This window comes from Anabrus simplex, chromosome 8 (genome assembly GCF_040414725.1).
Source record: "Anabrus simplex isolate iqAnaSimp1 chromosome 8, ASM4041472v1, whole genome shotgun sequence".
NCBI classification, from domain to species: Eukaryota; Metazoa; Arthropoda; class Insecta; order Orthoptera; family Tettigoniidae; genus Anabrus; species Anabrus simplex.
The window spans coordinates 195,424,124-195,449,343 of record NC_090272.1 but is presented as its reverse complement, the minus strand read 5'-3'; the positions used below and the strand labels follow the sequence as shown (position 1 = coordinate 195,449,343).

Here is a 25,220-nt window from a genome sequence, read left to right as displayed (position 1 = left end):
AAAAATACCGGCAATCATGAATTTAGACTTTTCTTGCTTAGTCCATATGAATGCCGAACATCGCTAACATGGAGATATTGTTCAGTCTTATAAACTGGCAATGGTGGTGGTTTTTATTGTGATTGTCTTAAGGTGAACAACTGCGTGGTCATCAGCACAAGGAAAATTGTGAATATGACTATCAAAATGAGAAAAAATCATGAATGCTTGAAGAAAGAGGAAAAAGAGCCTCTTTATACCAGATGCCCCAATATCACAGAGTCTAAAGAAAACATGTTGTTTTTGAAAACCGACGAGACCCTGCGTGGCAATGTGTGCTCTCATGCACTTCGCAGTTCCGTAAGCCTCGCGCTGACCTGCTTTGCTCTTCCCTAGTCTGTGGCCAACTGCTTCTCAATGTGCATCCGGCCTAAGGCAAGATCGAACCTGCCAAGTTTGGGCGAGAAGGCCAGCGCCTCAACCGTCTGGGCCACTCTGCCTGGGGAAGTTTGTTTTCAAGCTATTACCATTATAATGGTAGACAGAAGCTTGGGCTGGGAAGAATTGGGAGAAAGACGACGAGCTGCTAGACTAAGTGGTATGTTCCGAGTTGTCAGCGGAGAGATTGCATGGAATAACATCACTAGACGAACAAGTTTGAGTGGCATCTTTAAAAGAAGGAAAGATCACAATATGAAGATAAAGTTGGAATTCAAGAGGACACATTGGGGCAAATATTCATTTATAGGAAGGGGAGTTGGGGATTGGAATAACTTACCAAGGGAGATGTTCAATAATTTTCCAATTTCTTTGAAATCAAAGAAAAGGCTAGAAAAACAACAGATAGGGAATCTGCCACCTGGGCGACTGCCCTAAATGCAGATCAGTATTGACTGATTGATTGATGATGATGAGCCTGGGTCACCTTGTAGAAACTCATATTCCGACTCTGTACCAAATTTGGAAGGAATGTGGCTGATCTTCCACACACCACATAAGTGTCAGCTCGATAATTCAAAAGCATTGTCTGATGAACTGTGTGAAGAATTGAGCTTTTTATCAATCAATCAATCAATCAATCAATCAATCAATGAGATGGTTTAAGATGATGATGATGATGATAATTATTTACTTCATGAATATAACACATTCTGTACTTATAATCTCAAAACAGTATAGTGTTAAAATATGAATTAAGTTATGTGTTACTGTATGTCTGCATACTAAGGAGCTATGAAAGAGACCTTGCATGTTAGATAAATTATAGCATAACAACTGCTCACTAACATATGAGAAAATGTCCAGCATTTAATATAAATGCTACACAGCAGATATAGTGTACAGCTTGTTTAAGAGTGTTGGATAAAAATAAGCAGCTTTGTACTCACTAATCCTCTTTTGGGTGTTTGTAAATGAAGGCAGCTACCAGCACAGATGAGCTGAGGATGACAGATATAGTAAAGTTTGTTAACAGAGTGACGTCTGCAGAGTCCATGTAAATTGTAAAAACTCGAGCTGAAACAGAGAAACACATGCGTGTAGTTCAAAGTATTAAAATAGTTTCTTTCCTTTCTAAACACCAGAATTGTTGAAATTCATTACACACTCAAAAATACTCTTGTGTATCTGTTCTACAGCACTTGCTGCTTAATGCTAACACTATTCTCAAATCTATAGAAATATAAATGTATCACTTTCTTTTTCACAACACTACATATAAGGGTTGTTCAAATGAAATCTAGACTAGTTTCTAGAAACTTACACTGTACGTATTGAGCAACAAACAGGCTATCAAAACCACAACATACTGATGACAATTTGAGAGAGTCTACAGATAATACAGTATAAGGCAGTAGCGGCGATTAGCAGGAGTGAGGGGGGGGGGGGGGCAGTCGCCCCCCAACTTTTTGGAAATAATATAACATTATTATTCCATTCTAGCTAGCTGAAACTAGGAATTATAGGAATTATTTTAAAAAAGCCATTTGTACAAGCTCTGTTATCTTATCAAATAATTCTTTTCTTTATTTTTTTAATCATCATAAAAATGATTGTTTGATTCCCAGCAGGGTCGGGAATTTTAACCATCATTGGTTAATTTCGCTGGCACGGGGGCTGGGGGTGTATGTGTTGTCTTCATCATCATTTCATCCTCATCACGACGCGCAGGTCGCCTACAGGCGTCAAATCGAAAGACCTGTACCTGGCGAGCCGAACATGTCCTAGGACACTCCTGGCACTAAAAGCCATACGCCATTTCATTTCATTTCATTTCAGTTCAGCGGAAATACTCACAAAATGTCCTTCGTCCTGGTTAACCGATTTGTATAGCACCACAGCAAATAGTGGAGAGTTTGCCTCTGCTATGAGGAAGGGTACCACGGCTATATTTTTTTGCTAAGGTCATAGACACTGAGGTATGAGTCACCATCTGCCAGCACACAATTTTCAGTCTGGCAATCTCTTTAGTGTCTGTTAGCTTTTTAGTGTATAGTCAAATACTAAATGTCTGCATGCATATGAAAAGGGACCCACATGTCGGGTATTGAGATAAAGGTACTGTTGTGTTCCATAATATGTAACTAATATCATATAATTGAATTGAATGCCTCCAAAAGAAATTAAGGCCTTAAATTAGCATGTAATGTTACAACATAAGATTTCATAACTTTTCAGCTGTTTAAAAATTTGGTTACTTTGTGACACAAATAACCACTAAACTATTTCGAAGTAATGCTGGCGTTTACATTTTCATGTTCACCAGTATTCTGACATATAATTTCTTTAACAAAAATTTCCAACAGATATTATTTACAGTCTAATTTTCTCGTGGACATCTATCTATCGATGCTAAGTCTCTGAGGTTTTATGACTTGCAGAAGGTCACTGAAGACAACTAATTGCAACACTACTGCACTTTACAAAAATGATCACATACCTTAATGATCGTTTATCTTAGCTAGTATAAGACAGGGATATCAGTTATTCATGCCGAAGCCTGCGTTTTGGGGATATTATATGCCTTTTCACCGTTTGGTCCCAATGTCCTACCTCTCCACAGTAGCTGCAGGTGGATCGAGACCTCTTCTTTGGGGAGAATTTTCTTGGAGTTGGTGGTTTTCTCTTCTGAGCCTTACTTGTTTTTTTAAGGCGTTACACTTTTTGAAGAAGAAGATAATGATGGTGTAATTATTGGCAGAGGAGGAGAAACAGAAGCCGGCTCCGTAAGATTTTCATTTGTGGTGGTTGGTGGCGGCGTTGTTGGGGCAGGGAAAGATGTTACAGCAAGACATAGTACATCTTTCTTATCTTCTGATATGAGGTCTAATTTTTTCTTGGAGATAACATCTGTCTATCGATGCTAAGTCCTTGAGGTTTGATGACTTGCAGAAGGTCACTGAAGTCAGGCGGTGGATCTTCCCGATGGATGGTGTAGGGTACTTCGTCAGAAACTATGGATTTCTTTGTCAACACTACGCCAGGGTGCTCTTGCATATACACAAAGTGATGTATCTGGGCTATGTTTGGAATGTTTTTCTTTCCAGCATGGAACTTGTTCTGCCAGTCATAAGTAGGAATTGTTACATTTACGGATTCTGTGCCAACAGCGACAGGAATAATAGAGCTAGAAGCCTGACAACTTTTACGGGCGACATTAATTACATCTTCAATAACTTCACTTTCACTTTTCTGGAATGCTCTCTTGAAACAACCAAAATACAAATCAGGGCAAAATTTTATGTGTCCCACAGGCAAAAATGAAATTTTACAACTGCTGTTATTTCCTGTCATAACTTTCCACATGAGGTATCTCATTAAGAAGTTGTTTTTATTTTGCCCAATACAGTTATCAGCATGGAATTCTAAATGCTCCTCAGCTACTGAAATTTTTTCCAAGAAGTGATGTACAAGAGATAAGACAATATTTACTCCTTTACCCACAATACAAGCTTCTGGAATAATGTACAAAACAAATTTGTTAAGTGGTTCACACACTACACCAAAGAGACCCACCTTGTAGCCTGTAAGAAAGAAAATGGGTCCAACTTGTTACAGATCGTATGGTAAGTGCACCTGTTGGGCAAAATCAAAACTATAATGCATTGTACCTTTGTATGTGTTGCAGCTATGTGACCCAAGAGACAAAGGAGTTCCCAGTTCTCTAATTCCTTGTCTACAATTGTCGATGGTGTTTTTATAAGCAGTCCATTCTTCTTGGACGTGATTAAGACGTTGTATAGCCTTCTCCATAATTGACAGTTTCCCTCTTACAGTTTGATTGCTTCTATAAGTCATACAAAGATCAGTCTTGGGTTTCTGAACTACTATGTTACTGCAAAATGTACGCCGGATGGAATACCAAGACAAGAGTGATATAGGAATTCTCTCTATTGATTTATAACTGTCAGAGTATAATGTATGAACGTACTTCTTAGACATGCTGATTGAGAGAAGCATGAGATCACTTCTTCATTTTGTAGGGATCTGGCCTGGCATGACAAGTGCATTTTGTTCACTGATATTATTCATAAAGTTCACTGCATGTTTACGATTATCAAAAGGAATAGATTTTATCTGAGAAGTCTTTAATACGTTTCGGTGAATTTTAGGCTGCACCCCTTCTTTCTTGAATTGTTCCTTTAAATTTTTTAGCCTCTTAGAGCCACAAGCGAATACAAATTGAAAAAAATGACTGACACACCTCCTGCCCTCTGAAGTGATAAATTGTGTAAGTTTCTTTTCTGTCATAATTTTTTCTCTTAGTAGCTGTCGTCATTGGCTGGTTTTATACTAATGCATTCATCACACCCATCATTAATACTGGGTGGTGATTGACATGTTCTCCACAATTGCAATCCAGTTCCTGACATTCTATTCATGAAGAATGAATGAAGCTTTTGGGAAAAAGACCAGTGCAATTTCTTATACAGCCATAAACCCTTATTTATAAATTCTCTAACCTCCTCCGTATATTCGGAGGCTCTTTGAACTTTGGGAACATCATGTAGAACACTTATGTCCGCATCAACAGCGTCCTCCTGCAACTCGTCTGTTGTGGAAATTTCAAAAGGTTCACTTTCCTCAAAATCACTATCCTCACCAGAATTTTCACTTTCAAACTCGAGGGGTGCACTGAAGTAATCTGAAATAACATTCGATAGTTCCAGCGGCAAGTCAGTGGTCAGTGTCTGTATATTGTTTTAAAGCTTTCACAATAACATCTGCTGCACCACTAGGCACTGACATAGTGAGAATTATTACTCTTTATTTTGGAACCTAGTCTATTTTAAAACATTTTAATAAACTTAAATACACAACTATATGAATAATAAGGAGAACACCACACTTCTCCACAGTATGAAACACAATGAAAGACTTCATCTGTATAAGAAATGTTTGGTGCAGAGAGGATGTTTATGAAACCTGGTACCTTTATTAAAAGTGCCCAGTTAGGGTTTATTTATCATAAGATAAGATACCCGAGTCATCTTATCTTATGCTCGCGCAGCTATGAGCGTGAGCGAGTAAGTGTGTGGACCCTCGCTTAGGATGCGAAAAGTGGTCCCTTTTCTTAGTATTAAATAACCCCCTTTTTCAGCAGAGATTATTGTCAGAGGGCTTTTAAATTCACGCAGTGAGTAGATGACGGTTTAAGTAATACATAGGTATCAAAAATACCACTAAATTGGCATATACAGGGAAACTTGTCAGAAAACCCAGATCCTTAAATCAAGATCTATGTACAAAGATCTGGGTTCCAGGGACGTTCTCAACTCATGAGTCAAATGTTACCCAATTACAACAGTCAAGTTTTAGGGAGGAAGGGGGTCTGAGATTGCTCTTGGTAAACTGTCAGAGTGTAGTAAATAAACAAATAAAATTCAGTACATTGATGGAATCTTATGAGACTGATGTGGTGATAGGAGTAGAATCATGGTTGAGAGAAGGGGTGGGTAATAGAGAAGTATTTCCAGAAGGGTACACAGTCTATCGTAGAGACCGAGGAGATAAAAAGGGAGGGGGGGGTGTTTATTCTGGTGAAGGAAACTTATTGTTCACATGAATGGTTTACCGATGAAAGGGATGAAATATTAGGGATAAAATTAGTTTGTCATAATATGAAGGAGGTGGGAATTATAGGAACATACAGGCCTGGAAGAGAGGAAAGAGGGAAATATTTGAGAAAATAATAGATTATACTCATAAAAACAATAATAATGATATGGTAATAATTGGGGGAGATCTAAACTTGCCTGAAGTTGAATGGAATGGAGCTGCAAGTGAAGCCCATGAACAGAAACTGGCAAATAAGTTAATTTGGGAGGGAGGATTTACACAAGTAGTACAAGAACCGACTCGTCTCAATAATTTACTAGATGTATTCCTGGTTAAACCATGGGAAATTGTTGATAAAACTGAGGTAATTGAAGGAATAGGTGACCATAAGGCTGTAATAATGGATGTAGGACTGGTACCAAAAAGGCTTAATAAGAGGGTCACACAAGACGAGAAATTATACAGAAAAACTGAAGTTGATGAATTTCGGACTTACCTTAAATCACAATTCAGTTGTTGGATAAGTGAAGGGAGTAATGTGGATACACTTTGGGCTAAATTTAAAGGAATCATTTGGGAAGGAGAGAAGAGATTTGTACCTGTTAAGAAGGGTAAAATGACCTCACACCCTGTTTATTATACAAGGGAAATAGGAAATTAAAAAGAAAATGTAGAATAGTAAACAGGAAAATCAAAGAGGGTAGGGAGAATAGAGAAACTAGAAAACAGCTAATGAGGGAACTGAATAGAGTGAAAAAGGAAGCAAAAGAGAAATATATGAATGGCATACTTCAAGAGGGTAATGACCACAAAGGGAAATGGAAAAAGATGTATTCATATATTAGAAATCAAAAAGGAAAAGGAATCCAAATTCCTACAATGGTGGGAGAAGGGGGTGAACACTATTCAACAGAGACTGAGAAAGCAAAACTATTTAGTAGGGAATTCAGAGATTCAGTAGTTGTCAGAAGTTGGAAACAGTAACAGAAGATAGAGAGTGAGAGACACAGAGGGAAACAAGAAGCTTCTCATTCACAAATGAAGATATTTTCAGAGAAATCCAACTGCTTCAGCAAGGAAAAGCAGCAGGAAGTGATCAAATTACTGGGGAGGTATTAAAGACAATGGGGTGGTACATAGTGCCTTATTTAAAATTTCTCTTTGACTATGTCATAAATAATAGTGTAATACCAAAAGAATGGAAGGAATCTATAATAATACCAATTTATAAAGGAAAGGGTGATAAAAGGAAACTGGAGAACTACAGACCAATCAGCCTGACCAGTATAGTTTGTAAAATACTGGAGAGTTTAATAGCAAAGTACATCAGAGGGATATATGATGATAAAAATTGGTTCATGAGGAGCCAGTATGGATTTAGAAAGAAATTTTCTTGTGAGGCACAACTGGTGGGATTTCAGCAGGACATATCAGATCAGTTGGATTCAGGAGGCCAGTTAGATTGCATAGCCATAGATCTTTCCAAAGCCTTTGATAGAGTGGAACATGGAATATTATTAAAGAAATTGGAGGGAATAGGATTGGACGTAAGGGTTATACGCTGGATAAGAACATTTCTAAATTCAAGGGTTCAGAAAGTCAAAGTAGGAAATAATATATCACAGGAAGAGAAAGTTTGGAAGGGAATCGCACAGGGTAGTATAATCGGTCCGTTACTTTTCTTAATATACACAAATGATTTAGGGAACAATATAACATCAAAAATAACATTGTATGCAGATGATATAATTGTTTATAGGGAAATAAATAACATTGAGGATTGTTCAGAATTACAAAGGGACCTTGAAAGTATCCAACAGTGGGTTGAAGAAAATAACTTGAAGGTTAATGGAGGAAAATCAACTGTTACAACATTTACAAACAGGAGCTTTAAAACTGAATTTGAATATACTTTGGATGAGGTAGTTATCCCAAACGATGGCAAGTGCAAATACTTAGGTGTGAAATTTGAAAGTAATTTGCACTGGAAGGGTCATGTTGATGACATTGTTGGGAAAGCATACAGATCGTTACATGTCATAATGAGGCTACTTAAAGGATGCAACAAAGAATTAAAAGAAAAAAGTTACTTAAGTATGGTTCGTCCATTATTGGAATATGCAAACAGTGTTTGGGATCCTCATCAAGAATACCTAATAAAAGAAATAGATAGTGTGCAGAGGAAAGCAGCAAGATTTGTAACACGGGATTTCAGGAGAAACAGTAGTGTATCAGAAATGTTAGAGAAACTTGGGTGGGAAACTTTAAGTAAGAGAAGGGAGAAAACTAGACTTATAGGATTATATAGAGCCTATACAGGAGAAGAAGCATGGGGAGAAATCCATGAGAGGCTTCAGTTGGAAAATAATTATATTGGCAGAACTGACCACAAGTATAAATTTAGAAGGAATTTTAGCAGAAGCGACTGGGGTAAATTTTCATTCATTGGGAAGGGCGTGAAGGAGTGGAACAGTTTACCAGGGGTAGTGTTTGATCCTTTTCCAAAATCTGTAACAGGTATTCAAAAAGAGAATAAACAGCAACAGGGAAAATAAATGAAATGTTAGAGGGCATTCGACCAGTGCAGGCTATTGTAAATAAAAAATGTGGGTAAAAAAAAAAATTAATTCCATCCCCTGGTCCATGGAGTTTGGACAGCCAAAGTTGGGGACTGCTTGTAGGGGTGAAGTACAGTGGGGACTTTGAGGGCCCTGGGACCGCTACGGTAGCTGTGAAGGCCCTTCAGGAACTCTGAAAAGTGGTGGCAAAAGGGGGCTCTGGTAAAGACGCAACAGGTCGTTATGCTACTTAGGTTCCAAAATGGGTTTAAAAAAAAAAGTATATAAATGCAATGTAAATTTTAATCTTATACCAGTTGCATAGTATTATTTGAAGTAATTCCACATACTGTATATGAGTTGACTATGTTTGTAAGTATAGGAGATATTATAATATAATATAATATAATATAATATAATATAATATAATATAATATAATATAATATAATATAATATAATATAATATAATATAATATAATATAATATAATATAATATAATATATATAATAATAATATAATAATAATATTATCATATTTGTAAACAATATAAATTTATTAAGGATGATCTGTTTGTTTAATAGAAAAAATTGTTAGCATAAATTGTATATTATTGTATTCTAGAAAAAAAAATTTCTTCTATTGTTAATTTAAAATTTAGTGCTTGACAATAACGTATTTTAGTGTACCATTTGCCACCGAGGTAGACACCTCATTTACAAATAAAGAGATTTTGATTTGAAAAAAAAATGAAAATTAAATATTTTACTCCCTTCAGTGGTTTTTTTACAATTATTTTGTGAACTGTTGACCAAGAAGTCGTCCATTTTCTTGCGCACGCACACAAATGATTTTAATTGTATAATGACACTGTGTTTCTTTTTAATTGTAATACATGTGTAATATTGCTCCTTTGGTGAAAGTTTTAGTATATAATATTGAATCAAAATCTCAAAAAACTATTATTATTACCGCATTTAACTTGTTAAACTGTCAATCTTTACCTCTCTGTCGAAATTCGCTGAGAGAGCATAAAAAACTTACCATTTTGTGGCCTCTTTTTAAGTTTTGATGAATATACCCTCCTCCTCCCCCCCCCCCGCTGTATGCCACAAACCCCGGTACTGTTTGTTATATGTATATATTTTTGCCCCCGGACTTTTAATTCCCAATCATCGCCACTGGTATAAGGGTTGTTAAACATACACTGATATCTAGAAACTTACACTATATGTAATGGACAAGATACACTATATCAAAACGACAGCATACTGATGATAGTTTGAAAGAGTCTATAGATAATATCTACGCTGTCAGGGAAAATGAGTATAAGTCAGAAAATGACTTGTACTCTTCTCCCATAGATATATATTAACTTGTTTTCTTGTACTGTTAGGACTAATGAAATACTGTACATATAGTTTAGTTCTGACTTATACTACTGAATTTAAAGTTAAAAACTTCATAACTGATCCGTATTGAACTAATAGTAACAATGTTAAAAAAGGAAAAATGTTCCACCTTTTCAATACAATAACACTGTTGCACGAATCAATGTAGCAACATATTTAATTTATTAAGGGACCGGTTTCGACATCTGTCCATGTCATCATCAGCCTACACAAAAAAATGGCAAGAAGTTAACACAATGGTAGCACTTATGACACTTTTCTTGAATTAAAAATAGAAGTTCATGTAGAGGTTCTTGTATTTCATGACAAGGCTAAATTAAATGTGAACCTCATAATAATACCTACCTTACCATTTTCACTTTTCTATTTCTTATTTTAATTTTTTTCCTTTCCTTAGATATCAAAAAATCCATATCAGTACCAATAGTCTCATATTCTGAGAGTTTTTATATATAGACCACTATCCTCCTTTTGAAGTACTAAAACAAAATTATATCATTTGTTACCTAACAACCAAAGTTTATTCCTTGAATAACAACAATTATTGTTAACTATACTACATCTTTTTAACCTCAAGATCAGCAAGAGTGCTCAAGAACCTCTACATGAACTTCTATTTTTAATTCAAGAAAAGTGTCATAAGTGCTACCATTGTGTTAACTTCTTGCCATTTTTTTGTGTAGGCTGATGATGACATGGACAGATGTCGAAACCGGTCCCTTAATAAATTAAATATGTTGCTACATTGATTCGTGCAACAGTGTTATTGTATTGAAAAGGTGGAACATTTTTCCTTTTTTAACATTATACTACTGAAACCAAAGATCGAAATCCCTTCCAGGATTCACACCGTTGACTCATCTTACTTTGAACATTTTCTGACTCTTACTCATTTTCCTTGGCAGCCTAGATATAAGGGTTGATAAACACAGACACATGGCTAGAAACTTACACTATATGTACCTGACAAGATATACTATATCAATAATAAATAATAATGTTATTCTCTTTATGTCCCACTATTTACTTTTTTGGTTTTCGGAGACACCGAGGTGCCGGAATTTAGTCTCGCAGGAGTTCTTTTGCGTGCCAGTAAATCTGCCGACATGAGGCTGACATATCTGAGCACCTTCAAATATCACCGGACTGAGCCAGGATCGAACCTGCCAAGCTGGGGTCAGAGGGCCAGCGCCTCAACTGTCTGAGCCACTCAGCCCGGCTATATCGATGGCTTAGTGCAAAAACATTGTATGTCCATTTATGGCCAGTTTGGAGTTAAAGCCATATTTGGATGTCTCTCAAACATATGTAGCTAAATCACAATTATAGTATGTCCAAATAATAGGGAACATGCTGATTTCCAAGGTGCAAATATTGCATGTGCTAGTTAAATCAACAACTCTACTTCACGAATGTTGTATGTCCCGTATAATAACTTTAGCCTAGATATGTCTGTTTGGTTTTCATTTCACTTGAAGCCACAGATGTTGTATGTCCGGATATACTATTTTGCTGTTGAAAATTTCAAGTTCTTACTGCCTTGATGGAGCACAAATATTGTATGTCCTGGACACTGTTTTGAAAGATTTGAGACATATTTATAACTGAACAGTAATTATTCAACTTTATTTAATTACTTATTATTCATACCTTGTGATTTTATTAAGAAAATAAAATCATTTAATAATAAATGATGAAAAAGAATGTTGAAATAAATTCCTTTGAGAAATACAACGTTTGTGCTTTGAAGTTTTCTTTCACATTGCTAGTGCCAAATGTTGTATGTCCCAACCTTCCATTAAAATATAGTGAATAATTCCTTTACTGATGCACAAAAATGTGGCCCAGTTGTTGATATACAGTTACAAAGAAATAATCTACAGATCAGTAATACTGGCTACAGCTATATTATTTGTCGTAAGTAATTGCAACTTCATAAACTTTCAATTTGAGTTTTCTCAGAATCATGATTTTTGGACATACAATGTTTGTGCACTAAGCCATCGATATATGGTACTATATCAAAATGACACCATATTGGTAACAGTTTGAGAGAGTCTACAGATAATCACCCCACCACTCAGATACCTGTCCCAATGCTGAACAAGTTTCTCTATACTTTCCTCGATGAAAGACACTCATTGCTGGTTGAACCACTCTTCCACAGTATCAGGAATCACTTACTCTTCAAAGCTTTCTTCACCAGACCAAAGACATGACTGTTGCAAGGGGAAAGACTGTGGCTGTGAAGGAAGTGATCCATAAGACTACAGTGAAAACAGCATCAACTGTTCACTGTTACATTGGCAGCATGTTGACGTATGTTACCACAGAGCATAAGCACACTTCGTGGAAGTTTCCTCAATGAAAGCATCTTCTTTACACAAGAAATGAACAAAATAGAAAATTTTCACATCTTTCTGGACCAAACCTATAACGTTCATAATTTAAATGAGGTCACAAAAATAAAAATCCTTTATATGAATTAACACCCAAATGAATACATATCGTGAATTCACAACCAGAATTAAATCCCAAATCTTTTAAAATCCTCTCATCCAAATATTTCATCCACCAAATCAAACATCAGGTCTACCCACACCACCCCTATTAACGCCCCTCCAGTAATGACACAGCCGCTTAAAAATCAACGTAACCCCTCCCCCCCTCTTTACCCCACCCCCCTCTACCGCACAAGTATAACACCAGGAATATAAATGTTAGTCAGGCAGGAGCTGCTGGAACAATCAGATCTACTTAGTACTACCTTGACAAACAATATCCCTCTCAAAGGCTAATAATCACATCTACATGTAAGACTATTCACACACGACTGTTCATAACATCAAGGACACAATTCAACAATTAAGCAGCACCCTAAAATTGGAATGGTGACACCGATGTATGCGACAGAAAACATACGAGCATTTAAAAAAAAAAATTACAACATTTTAATAACAACACTCAATCTTATCTAATGTATTCTTAAATATCCAGCTGTTGTTTATAATTAATTGACAATGTTTTTATCAAGTTCAAGTACAGAACATTTGGGATTAATGCACCCAAAGAAGATTATATTATTTACTCAAGAATGTTACTATCCCAATGATCTGCAAATTTTATTTTTAAATTTTTTAGTTTTCATTTTTCATTTTCACGAGTATAGACACTATCAATTCTCGATACTCATAGTGTATAATGTGGCATTTTTTATATTATAATTGTAGCTTGTTAACTTTAAGATGCTTTTAATGTGTAACGTATTTTTCATTGTAATCCATGTATGAATAGATAATGTTTCAGACATTTGCCCTTAAGGTTACCTACAGGCTGATGATGCTCTTAACAAGGGGTGAAACATGTCCCTCAAAAATGTATATAGTATTATGTAGATTTCATCCATGTAGCACGTGGCTTGTATTGAATAGGTGGTGATAATAGAACAAATTGTTTTTGTGATAATTTACTTACACAATTTCTAATCACTAGATTGCGTGCCAAAAGCATGGATTCAATTCGAAGCCTCTCCACAACGCTCATATGGAGTGAGGGCGTATGATGCTGTTGATGGTGATTCAGTTATCGGATGGTAATGTAAAGCTTTCAGCAGACCCCTTGGTGCTATTTGACAGGAGTAGGTTATGTGCTGGCAACGGGTTTCACTCTCTCCCTTCCTACTATCAAATATCATGTCATTCATTTCATCTCATTACTCCTCTGATGTGGTTGATGTCAGAAGGGCACCCAGTTGTAAAAACTCACTACAAGATTCATCTCACTTCATACTTCACCCCGTAGAGCACGGCCTCTCAAGGTGCATGCGCCGTGCATTGCGTGACGCAAGGTGCAAAAGATGACTTTGTCAGGTTGATCAGAGTGCAGACCCCCCACTCCTCAATTTTAAGCAATAGTTCTGTCTCTCTCTTTCCCTATGCCTGTCTTGCTCGCTCCGCCTGTCTCCCTCTTCCTCACTTGCTCTGCAGCGCTCCACCATCCGAGCAGAGTTGACCCCGAGACAAAACGTAGGTCCGAACCGAGCCGAGTTGGTCCGATTCACAGTGCACAGAACCTCTGCACCTTAGTTTGCACACGTGAGATTTCAGGTGTTTGAGAGGCCTTGTCGTAGAGAAACGGGATAAGGGTTGGACGTACACACATTGTTAGTCATTATGTAATTATTATTCTTGTGACAATTAGTTGCTGTGTAAAGTGGAATTGTTTCATTACTTGTCATTATTATAATAGCAAGTTCAATTTAAGGTAATTTAATTGATAAGTAAATAACTGCTTAGTGAAATACAAGTTTGTATGTATATCATATAGTTGTGTGTATAGGTATAAGTTAGGAGCATTTTCTATAGTAGTTAAACTTGGTTCAATGTAATTTTTTTTTTTTGCTAGTGGCTTTACGTCGCACCGACACAGATAGGTCTTATGGCGACGATGGGATACGAAAGACCTAGGAGTTGGAAGGAAGCGGCCATGGCCTTAATTAAGGTACAGCCCCAGCATTTGCCTGGTGCGAAAATAGGAAACAACGGAAAACCATCTTCAGGGCTGTCGACAGTGGGATTCCAACCCACTATCTCCCGGATGCAAGCTCACAGCCGTGTGCCCCCAACCGCACGGCCAGATCGCTCGGTGGTTCAATGTAAAAGAAGACTTTATAACCTTAACCACGCTAAGTAAAAGAAGACATTATAAATACATTTAAAAAATAAACATAAATGTGTCATGTAGATGGATATGGTACTATGGTCATTGGGTCTCATGCGACTAGATAAAAGAAACTTGTCTGTATTGGTATGGTCATGTCATTTACAGCTAGTGGGCAATTAGCACACTCTTCTGTTGAACTGACAGTAGAGCTAAGTTAACACATATCAACAGGAACCTGATATTTGCAAATGGTACAACTTTCTCATTCTAATTAGTTAGTTAGTTAGTTAGTTAGCAATGTTTTATTTTACCTGGCAAGATTAAGGCCTTCAGGCCTTTTCTTCCATCTAACCAGGCACTGAAATATACATATATTACATTGTATCATTTTACAATAAGAGATCTAATACTAATTAAATTCTACCCTTGGAAAAACTGAACGATTATTTTTCATCTAACTGCACATTAAATGCAGCCCTGAAACAGGAAATTCTTGACGGGAATTATGCAAAGACGCGAACAGATAGAGAAAACTTCTACTTCCGTCCAGCAACCCACTCACAAGTCAGGTTTGCTATATATCGGATAACATCAACGGCGAAAGGAAATGACAGTATAGGAATAGAGATGATAAAAAAATTATTCTGGTTGTGATATTATCTGTACTAATTAACATATTTAACTCTTCCGTTGTAGACAGCACATTTCTCAAAACATGGAAAGCAGGCATTATACATCCTCTAAAGAAAGGGATCCCGACCGCTTTTCAATCCCGTAGATTTCGGGATTACGTTTTCGGGATCCCGGGATTTTCAGGATTGACATCATTTTTTAAAATTTGTAAAATAGACTGTGTGAAGCAAAACTCTCAGTGCGTTATTTATGCGTCTTTTTGGTGTGTAAATGCCTGTTCTCGTTTAGCGCATGAGTTCATCCCCTATGAGTGAATGACTTCTTGAAATTTAGCGTCAAAAAGGCGCTTATAGCTTTGAATAATCCAGTGCAGTTGGAAGAGTCCGATTTTGAGCTCACCGATGAAATCATTAAAGTCTTGGCCCCAGTCAAATTAACTGCAGAAGCACTCTGTCGCACTGATGCGTATTTATACACAACTGGTGCTGCCCTTAAGTTTCTTTTTAAGCAGTTAAATGACAATAGCTCCGAGTTGGTTTCTAAATTCAAGATACATTTTCAAAAGCGCATGAAAGATCGCCGAAGAAATGAGTTGAATGGCGTATTATGCTACCTACAAAATCTTCATAGTGACAATGTGGCGTTGGCGTTCGATGATGAAATAAAGCGTACATTTTCAAGTCTGAGCAAAGTCCTGATAAAAAACACATTGTTTCTTTAACTGAGAGATTAAATGGTAAGAAAGATGAAGAGGAAGAACAAAATATGCAAGTCGAGCCTACAAACACAGAAAAAAGTGATTTGACATTCAAAGAAAAACTTCAGCTGGAAACAGATAACAGCATGTAAATTTTGTCTCCTGAAGCATTAAATAAAAATGAATTTTCCAGAATTGTTAAGAAAGAAATGAACCTATACGAGTCTTCAAATTCTACTCGGAGCTATAATCTAGAGCAGGCTTATTTGTATTTACTAACGATTCCTCCAACTTCCATCGAACCTGAACGCACTTTCTCAGCAGCTGCATATACGTGCAACAAATTGAGAAGCAGGTTTGGTGATGAGACACTGGACGCGTTGTTTTTTCTCAGATCATATTTTCGCAATTCAAACTAGAATGTTGCTATTAAATTAGTTTTCTTTATATTTACGAGAAACGTGAAATGTGATTGGTTAATGTTATTTTTAAATACTTTTTGCTAAGAAACTTTCTACCTACTTATTATGTTGTTACATGAAAGTCCTCTATTTAGTCTATGTTCAGAGAGATTGTTGTTAATTTCCAAAGTTTATTTGCATAGTTTGTTACATAAGGGTTTTTTAACTTTATGTAAGTTTAAAGAGATCTCACTGATTCTTGGAAAAGAATAATTTTAACATAGAGACTGAGTGATTTTAAATCTGGTTAGTCTGACTTTAAGTCTGATTAGTTAGAGTGATTAGATTAGCTAGGTGTATACCATAAAATATGTTTATTTTGTCTAAATTTCGATTTGCTGATTAAACAGCTGATTTCTGTGAGAATATCTTATTTTTTATTTGTAACTTTCAATCCCGGGATAATCCCGGGATTGACCAAGTATAATCCCAAAATCCTGGGATTAGAAATAAGAGCTGGGATCGAATTCCCTAATGACGACTTACAACTTACTTGACCCACTACAATCTGGTTTTCGTCAAGCATACAGTACTACGACGGCACTACTGAAGGTCACAGAAGACATTCAAGAAGCAATGGACAACGAAGAAGTGACAGTTTTAATACTTCTAGACTTGAGCAATGCTTCTGACTCTGTTGACATTGACATTATGTTCTCGAAATTGTATTCCCTCACTTTCTCAGACAGCGGCCTCCTTTGGTTGCATTCCTACCTGCATGGCCATCGGCAGTGTGTAACAGATAGGATAAACAAATCAACTTGGCGGTCCGTGCAGTGTGGTTTGCCTCAAGGGTTGGTGTTAGGACCCCTTCTATTTTTTATTTACATTAATGATGTAGAGGGTAAATTAATCCACAAAGATGTAATAAATCAGAAACTTTGTAACAGTATTTATAGAAAGTCTATGTGCACCTCAATTCATTAGTAAGCAAATGCTTCTGGAAGAGAAGCTATATTTTCATCAAAACTATTTTCAATATTAACCTGGGCGAAGTCACATGGCAGGGAAGACTGAAAATGTGTTAAACTCAGAATAAGGGTGGAGATCATAGAGTTGGGATAGGAAAACTGAAAGTGGGAAAGACTGAAAAACCCCCCATTAAGAAGAGAGAAAAGAATTAATGTATGGAAGCTGAAGGAGAAAAGCATACAAGACGAATTTCAAAGGGAAATAATATCCTTGGTATACAGGACAGAGATGGGGAATGTTGAAGATGAATGGAAAAGATTTAAGGAATCACTGGTTGGATGTGCAGAAAAGGTATGTGGTAGAACATCAGGAAATGTGAAAGACAAAGAGACACACTGGTAGAATGATAGGATAAAGTGAAGGAAAAGAAAATGGCATGGAAAACATCTAAGACTGAAGAAACTAGAAAATATGTGGAGGATAATAATTTGGCCAAGAAAGTAGTGGAGGAAGAAAAGAGGAAAAGCTGAGCCTCATGCACACAGAAATTGAGAGATGATATGCAGGGCAGCAAGTATACGAAAATCACAAATGATTGGGGATCTATGTAACTACGTTTTTTTCAACTATGTGCGACTTCTCACTTAGGAAATGTACAGTAATCCAACTTCTCGTAGCTTAAGGAACGCCTTAGTACTTCAAGGGTCTTCCATCTAATGATTAGCATTGGCATAGTTGGGATCACTGAACTGTCCTTTAAAAGGCTGAGTATTCTTTAAACTACTCTTATGTTTGTAGAAGAAATGGGATTGAACCCAAGATCTCTTGTAGAGCAGCTTGCTATATGAAGGGGAAGATTTCAATCAGGGCATAGTAGCATGTTCTGACTACTTACTTAAGTTGGTGAATGCTGAAAGGAACCAGGTGAGAAGGCTGACAGATGCAGCATTCTTAGTTCTTAAGATTTCAATCAATTGGACAACTTTACTGGAGGCTGACACTGGAGTACACATAGGCTGAAATTCAAAAAGTATACCATATTATTCTCTCTATATTTGAACAGGCCAAATGTGTTGACATAATACTCAGCTCCAGGGAACCAGGATATGCAAAGTCAGCATTATCTTTGAATGCAAAACGTTCCATCAAATACCGGTATTCTTCTTAGTCTAGTAATTTAAACTTGGCATGCAAGAGTCTAATCAGCTACTGTTGTTAAGTCATATTTCCCTTGAGAAATTATTCCATTCACTTACTCCTCATCCTATAAACGAACATTTGCTCCAATTTGTCCTCTTGAATTCCAACTCTATCTTCATATTATGATCTTTCCTACTTTTAAATGCTCCGCTCAAGCTTATTCATCTACTAATGTCATTCCACGCCATATCATGATCATAGCTACAAGACATCCAGTTTTACATGGAATCCAAAACATGGAGATGTGACATTTCAAAAATCTACATTCAATGGCCGTGATTCAAGCTACAGTTGTAGCTGACTTGATGAGAAAGCAGTGACATTGTCACTCAGCTATCATGCCCCATAGAACATCAATATATACCCTATTTTTTGCTCAGCATAAATATAACATGCAAATGTGTTATTCATATGCACATTATTTTCTTAATGCTTGTGAAATATGGAGATAAAGTGAATTTTACTATTTTTATAAGAGCACAAGGCATTATGAAAAGCACTCTAATAAGGTAATTGATTACTTTTTATTCTCATGTCAGAAATATCTAGAATATACAGTTAAAATTACACTTGCTATTTGCTTAATGTCGCTCTGACATAGATAGGTCTTATGGCGACGATGGGAGAGGAAAGGCCTAGGAATGGAAAGGAAGCAGCTGTGGCCTTAATTAAGGTACAGCCCCAGTATATGCCTGGTGTGAAAATGGAAAACCGACAGTGGGGTTCGAATCCCACTGTCGGCAGCCCTGAGGATGGTTTTTCATAGTTTCCTATTTTCGCACCAGGCAAATGCTGAGGCTGTACCTTAACTGAGGCCACGGCCGCTTCATTCCAACCCCTAGGACTTTCCTATCCCATCGTCGCCATAAGATCTAAAAAAAATAATAAAAAATAAAAAATAAAACCCCACTCAGTAACATTACACACATTTAGACCAAAACTTTGCTACATCAAGTGCATAATTCATTGCTGTCAAACAAGTGTCAAATAAAGTCATACATAGAAAGAGAGGAACATGGAAAGGCACACTTAATGACAGGTCACTGTGGGAGGAGGGATTTTCTCTGTGAACATATTTAAGATAAAAGATGACAGTTTTACATACTGTAATAAAGTACACTTTTATTCTAATATTACCAAGGGAGTGGCTGCATGGTTTGGCTCATGTTCCTATTATAGGGAAATTTTTAACTTGCGGAAAGAGAGTCGTAAAGTTGCATAGAACCACGCCCAAGTCCACACCTTCAATCGTTTCAAAATGCATTTAACATACTTAAAATTGGAAACGGTGGCCATGATCGATCAGGCGTCATGCCTGACACTGTGGTTAGTCAGTTCGAGTCCCGTTGGCCCAAAAAATTACTATCATCAGCATGTAGGCCGGCAAGGTAGGAGAGGTGGCGGAGTACAATTTCTAATCACCAGATTGCGTGTCAAAAGCCTGGATTCCAAACTTCTCTACAGTGCTCATACGGAGTGAGGGCATATGACGCTGTGATGATGATTCGTCCATAAGATGCGGACGTTAAGCCTTGAGCAGACACCTTTGGTGCGATTCGACACAAGTAGGTTACGTGTCAGCACCGGGTTTCGCCCTCTCCCTTCCTACTATAATACAGTGAAACCTCGGAATGAGAGTAACTTGGTCTACGAGTGTTTTGCAAGACGAGCAGACATTTTAAATAAATTGTAACTTGATAAGCGAGTGAGGTTCTGCAATACGAGCGTCACGTATGCCTACGTTTTCCCCTCCCCCTCTGCCTTTCTCTTTCCTGGGTGAGTGCGTGTAATCATCTCCCACGCTGGACTTCAGTTGACGTGCTCGCTGTATGAGTGTACATGTTTTGTTTCTTTCATTAGCGTTATAAATGTACTGCAACGATGGGCCCAGTGAACAAACAAAAGGCTGAAAAGAAATTTGGTCGGAAGGAGATGATTACGATGGAAGTTAAGAAAGAAATTATCGAAAAGCACGAACGAGGTATGCGAGTGGCTGATGTCGCAATATTTTATAACAAGTCTACGTCAACGCTTTGCACAATATTAAAGAAGAAGAAAGAAGAAATAAAAGGGGTAGATACAGCAAAAGGAGTCACAATAGTATCAAAGCAAAGGCCACGTGTTCTGGAAGATGTAGAAAAATTGCTTCTCATTTGGATAAATGATAAGCAACTAGCAGGCAATACTGTGTCCGAGAATTAAATCTGCGAGTAGGTAAAGACGCTGTACGCCAACCTTGTAAGTTAATTACCATAAAGCACACATATGTGAACAAAAATCGAAGAAAGCTTCAAGGCCAGCAGGGGATGGTTTGATAACTTTAAGAGGAGAAGTGGCATCCATAGTTAAGTGAGGCATGGGGAGGCTTCCAGTTCGGATGCTAAGGCAGCTGAGACATTCACTGCCGAGTTCCAGAAGCTCATTGTTACAGAGTTTTACCTGCCACAGCAAGTTTTTAACTGCAATGAAACAGGACTTTTATGGAAAAAGATGCCGAAGAGGACCTACATTACAGCAGAAGAGAATTTAATGCCCGGTCACAAGCCCATGAAAGACCATTTAACCCTGTTGTTGAGTGCTAATGCGAGCGGAGATTTAAAAGTAAAGCCCTTGCTGGTGTATCATTTGAGAATCCACGAGCCTTCAAGGAATGCAAGGTGCAGAAGAGCCAGTTAAATGCTATGTGGAGGTCCAACACTAAGGCTTGGGTCACTCGTATTTTCTTTGTTGAATGGCTGAACAAGGTTTTTGGTCCTGTAGTGAAATAATCTGCCGCCCAACACTACTCCACTATCCAGCCTATGGATCAGCAAGTCATTTAGAACTTCAAGAAGCTATACACCAAAGCAATATTTCAGCAATGCTTTGAAGTGACCGAAGGAACAAACCTCTGAGAGTTTTGGAGAAATGATTTCCACATTGTGAACTGCCTGAAGATCATCGATAAAACCTGGGATGGGGTCACCAAGAGAACTCTCATTTCCGCTTGGGAAAAGCTGTGACCTGAGTGTGTTCTTGAACATGACTTTGAGGGGATTGCTGGTGACAATGAGCCGCCGATTGTCGATGAAATTGTGTTCTTAGGGAAGATCATGGGGCTGGAGATGAATGACGTGGACATTCAAGAGCTGGTGGAAGAACATAGCCAGGAACTGACCACAAACGAACCGATGGACCTGCATCGCGAACAACAGGAGGAGGTTGTGGAGGAAATTTCGTCCAGTGAAGAGGAGGAGGAAAAGTCAACGGAATATCTCACTTCAACTGAGATTCGGGAGAAGTGCAAAATGTGGGAAACAGTACAATATTTTGTAGAAAAACACCACCCGAATAAGGCTGTAGCAGTGCGGGCGATGAATCTGTTCAATGACAAGGCAATCTCACATTTTCATGAAATCCTCAATAAATGGCAAAAGCAAGTCATTGGACAGGCTCCGCGTTAAAGTTGCACAAAAAGAAAACGATTCCAGTGAGCCAACAGATAGCAGTGATTCCGTTAGTGAAATTTATGCTACACAGTAACTCTCTTCATGTCATCTCTTGTCTTCCTCATACCAACAATGATTCTATTGTTTGGTAAAGTGCAGTTTAATTTGTTTTACATTATATTTTGTTTTAGAAATGTTATGCGAATAAATATTTTTATGCTGTGGACGAATCATCTGTGTTTCAATTGTTTCTCATGGGAAAATTTGCTTTGATATACGAGCGCTTTGGATTACAAGCATGTTGCCAGAACGAATTATGCTCGCAATCCAAGGTTCCACTGTATATATCGTATCACTTGTTTCATCTCATTAACTCCTGGTCGTAAAAACTTGCTACGAAGATTTGTCTCACTTCATATCCGACCCTGTACAGAAACGGGACAAGAGTTGGACACACAGTGCGGGAAGAGGGAGAAACAGAAAAAGAGATGATCATTAAAATACAAAAGGTTATCTCCTGAACCACTGGATTCCTTTTCTCCTTTTGAGTTTGTCCTGAATTCTTGGTCTTTTTTTTCTTTTTCTTTTTTTTCTTTTCCATCTGTATTAATTTGTATCTTTTTGTCTTCATCTGGCCTTATTCTTATTCCTAACTTTCAACATCAAGACTGAAGATGATCTGCTTCAACACTCGGTAGCCTGTTGTCAGCGAGTGTTGAAGCTTATGCTCAAGATACAGCTGGGAAGCAGAAGAAAGCTTCTTGTTGGCTAAGAAGAAATGGATACAGTAGGCTTTAAAAAAAAAAAAAAAAAAAAAAAAATTATATTGCACCCACACAGATAAATCTTATGGCGACGATGGGATGGGACAGGACTACGATAAGGAAGAAAGTGACCGTGGTTTTAATCAAGGCACAGCCCCAGGATTTGCTGGTGTAAAAATGGGAAACTGCGGAAATCCATCTTCAGGGCTGTCAACAGTGGGGTTTGCACCCATCATGCCCAGAATGCAAGCTCACAAGTATGTGATCCCAACTGCATAGCTAACTCATTCGGTGGGTATAGGAGAAATGAGACTGACAGGGAGAGAACCAATCTATTTGAAATGTGGAGATCGTCATTGTTTTATGTTTTCATGTTTGGGTACAGCTTCTGTTGAGCCTCTGTGAAAGATAGGTAACAGATCTAACATGGCATGGCTCGGACTATGTCACAGCGTGCTACGTGCTACACAAGGCTGCCACGTTACGAACTTAGGTCCAGCTAGTGATAAAACTACTGTCCAGGCCTCTAGCATCCCTTTAAGTACTGCTAAAATGTGACAAAAAGTGATGAAGTGGCAAAAAGTAAGGTTACAGGTGTATGCCATGATAATCTGAAGCTGCATGATTTTCTTATTTTCAACTAAGGTGGCAGCTTTGTAGGCGCACCTGATGCAAGCTCTGTCGGAGGCAATAGAAAACTAGTCTTCATGACAGCTGACCCAATTCCATCAATAGCAACACAGAAAATGGTTGCAAATCTGAGATTTACATTGCGATCCATTTCAGTTCTTCTATACAAGGCCGAATATTTCTAGGGGCAGGTTGGTGGGTCCGCTTAAGCACAAGGAAAGGATCTCTCCTCTATGCTACAAGCTCTGAATATGCAAGTACCAGATATATCAGGATTATTTCTTGTACCAGTATGATTGGATATTCCATGTATGACAGCAAGGCATAACCATTACAAGAATTAATAATAGACAAAAGATTTGCACAATGTGCAAAGAAACCATTACAACAATTGCAACATGCCATAATTGAGTAGCTAGAAGTGATCAAAAGTGAACAATGGTATAAGTAAAAAAATCAGCAAATAACAGATGTCACTTTTTATACACCTTTTTGCCCGCTTCACCCACGAAGGCTCTATGGAAGTATTATACCAGCCATGTGTGTTCTCTTCTTTTCTATTACTCCCTCTTCTGATATTGACTTGTCATTATATTTATCCTATTATGTATTCCTCTTCATGTCCCTTTCTCTATATAACTTAATTTGACACTTGTTTGTTCCTTTCCATTATTTACAGTTTCAATACAATTCACGCTTAGCATAAACCTGCACTTTCAGACCTTCCACTCTGATAGCAAGCAGATGACAAAGTTTCATGCAATTTCTTATAAAAAGCATATCAACAAGTATGAGGACATTTAAGTTCAATTAAGCTACCGAATTGAACTTGAGTGATACTTACAGCAAGAATAGCTAAAATGGATTTTGGTAACAGTCCCATCACAAACGAACCAACAATTCCCACATATATTCCAAAACATCCAAAGCTGAACATATTTAGAAGTTCTGAATATGCAAGTACCAGATATATCAGGATTATTTCTTGTACCAGTATGATAGGATATTCCATGTATGACAGCAAGGCATAACCATTACAATAATTGTAACATGCCATAATTGAGTAGCTAGAAGTGATCAAAAGTGAACAATGGTATAAGTAAAAAAATCTGTTCCATTACTCATTAAGAAACAGTAGCTTTACATTTTATAAAGAATCAATAGGTAGTTTATTTTGTCAGGCTTGTAGATGAAGACACAACTTAAGCCTACTTTTTTTTTTTTTTTTTTTTTTTTGCCCTTACCTGGTCAGTTCTAATAATAAACCATAGAGGTTCAAACCTTTTGAACTTTTTACTTTATACACATTTAATATTTGTGGAATCTTCAACACAAGACATAGAGTAATTGTAATGATACTCAGCGTATCAGCTATAATTTGAACGATTGCCATGATCTGAAAATACGCCCCAGAAATTTGTGCAAATTTTTTACCCAGCTACAGCTGAATATAATTATTTAAGCGTGATAAAATTAGGTTATTATACAGTCATTTCCAAGTAAAGAGCTACATTGGCATCCACAACAAAAGATGACACTGAAATCATTGATGGAAATCTGGCAGTATTTTGAAGGGACACATCTCTGGGAGATGTTTATGCCTTAATTAACTTCCAATTTTTTACGACTTACATGACCTTCATGTCTCCCCTTTAATCACAGTGCGGCTTTCTACACTGTATTGTTTTCCAGATTGTTTTGATCATATGGTCATCCGTTGCATAGCAACCAAAAACTTTCGCAATTTAACGCATTGCTCCCAATCAACTTTCTTCTTGCTCTAAGATTATATGTCTGCTGTACAGAATTTCCTTTCTGATTTGAAAATT

The 25,220-nt window shown here is 37.3% G+C and overlaps 1 protein-coding gene across 1 annotated transcript; it reads right to left on the bottom strand.

Moving 5' to 3' along the window:
- Positions 1 to 766: 766 nt before the first annotated feature.
- LOC136879400 (solute carrier family 66 member 3) lies at positions 767 to 24,784 on the bottom strand. Its single transcript, XM_067153216.2, has 4 exons — positions 24,636 to 24,784; positions 24,236 to 24,458; positions 18,265 to 18,385; positions 767 to 1,494 (listed from the first exon to the last, which is right to left on the bottom strand). The coding sequence occupies exons 1-4, from the start codon at positions 24,782 to 24,784 to the stop codon at positions 1,367 to 1,369; spliced, it is 621 nt and encodes a 206-aa protein (XP_067009317.1). The 3' UTR covers positions 767 to 1,366.
- Between the last annotated feature and the right edge of the window lie 436 nt (positions 24,785 to 25,220).

What these genes read in the sequence shown, in the direction of transcription:
- LOC136879400 (XM_067153216.2), bottom strand. Translation starts at nt 24,784, where the DNA reads ATGGCAATCGTTCAAATTATAGCTGATACGCTGAGTATCATTACAATT. An exon ending in TTATTATTAGAACTGACCAG is followed by an intron (nt 24,459 to 24,635) that starts GTAAGGGCAAAA and finishes GATCACTTCTAG; the next exon opens with CTACTCAATTATGGCATGTT. An exon ending in TTCAGCATTCACCAACTTAA is followed by an intron (nt 1,495 to 18,264) that starts GTAAGTAGTCAG and finishes TCTCTGTTTCAG; the next exon opens with CTCGAGTTTTTACAATTTAC.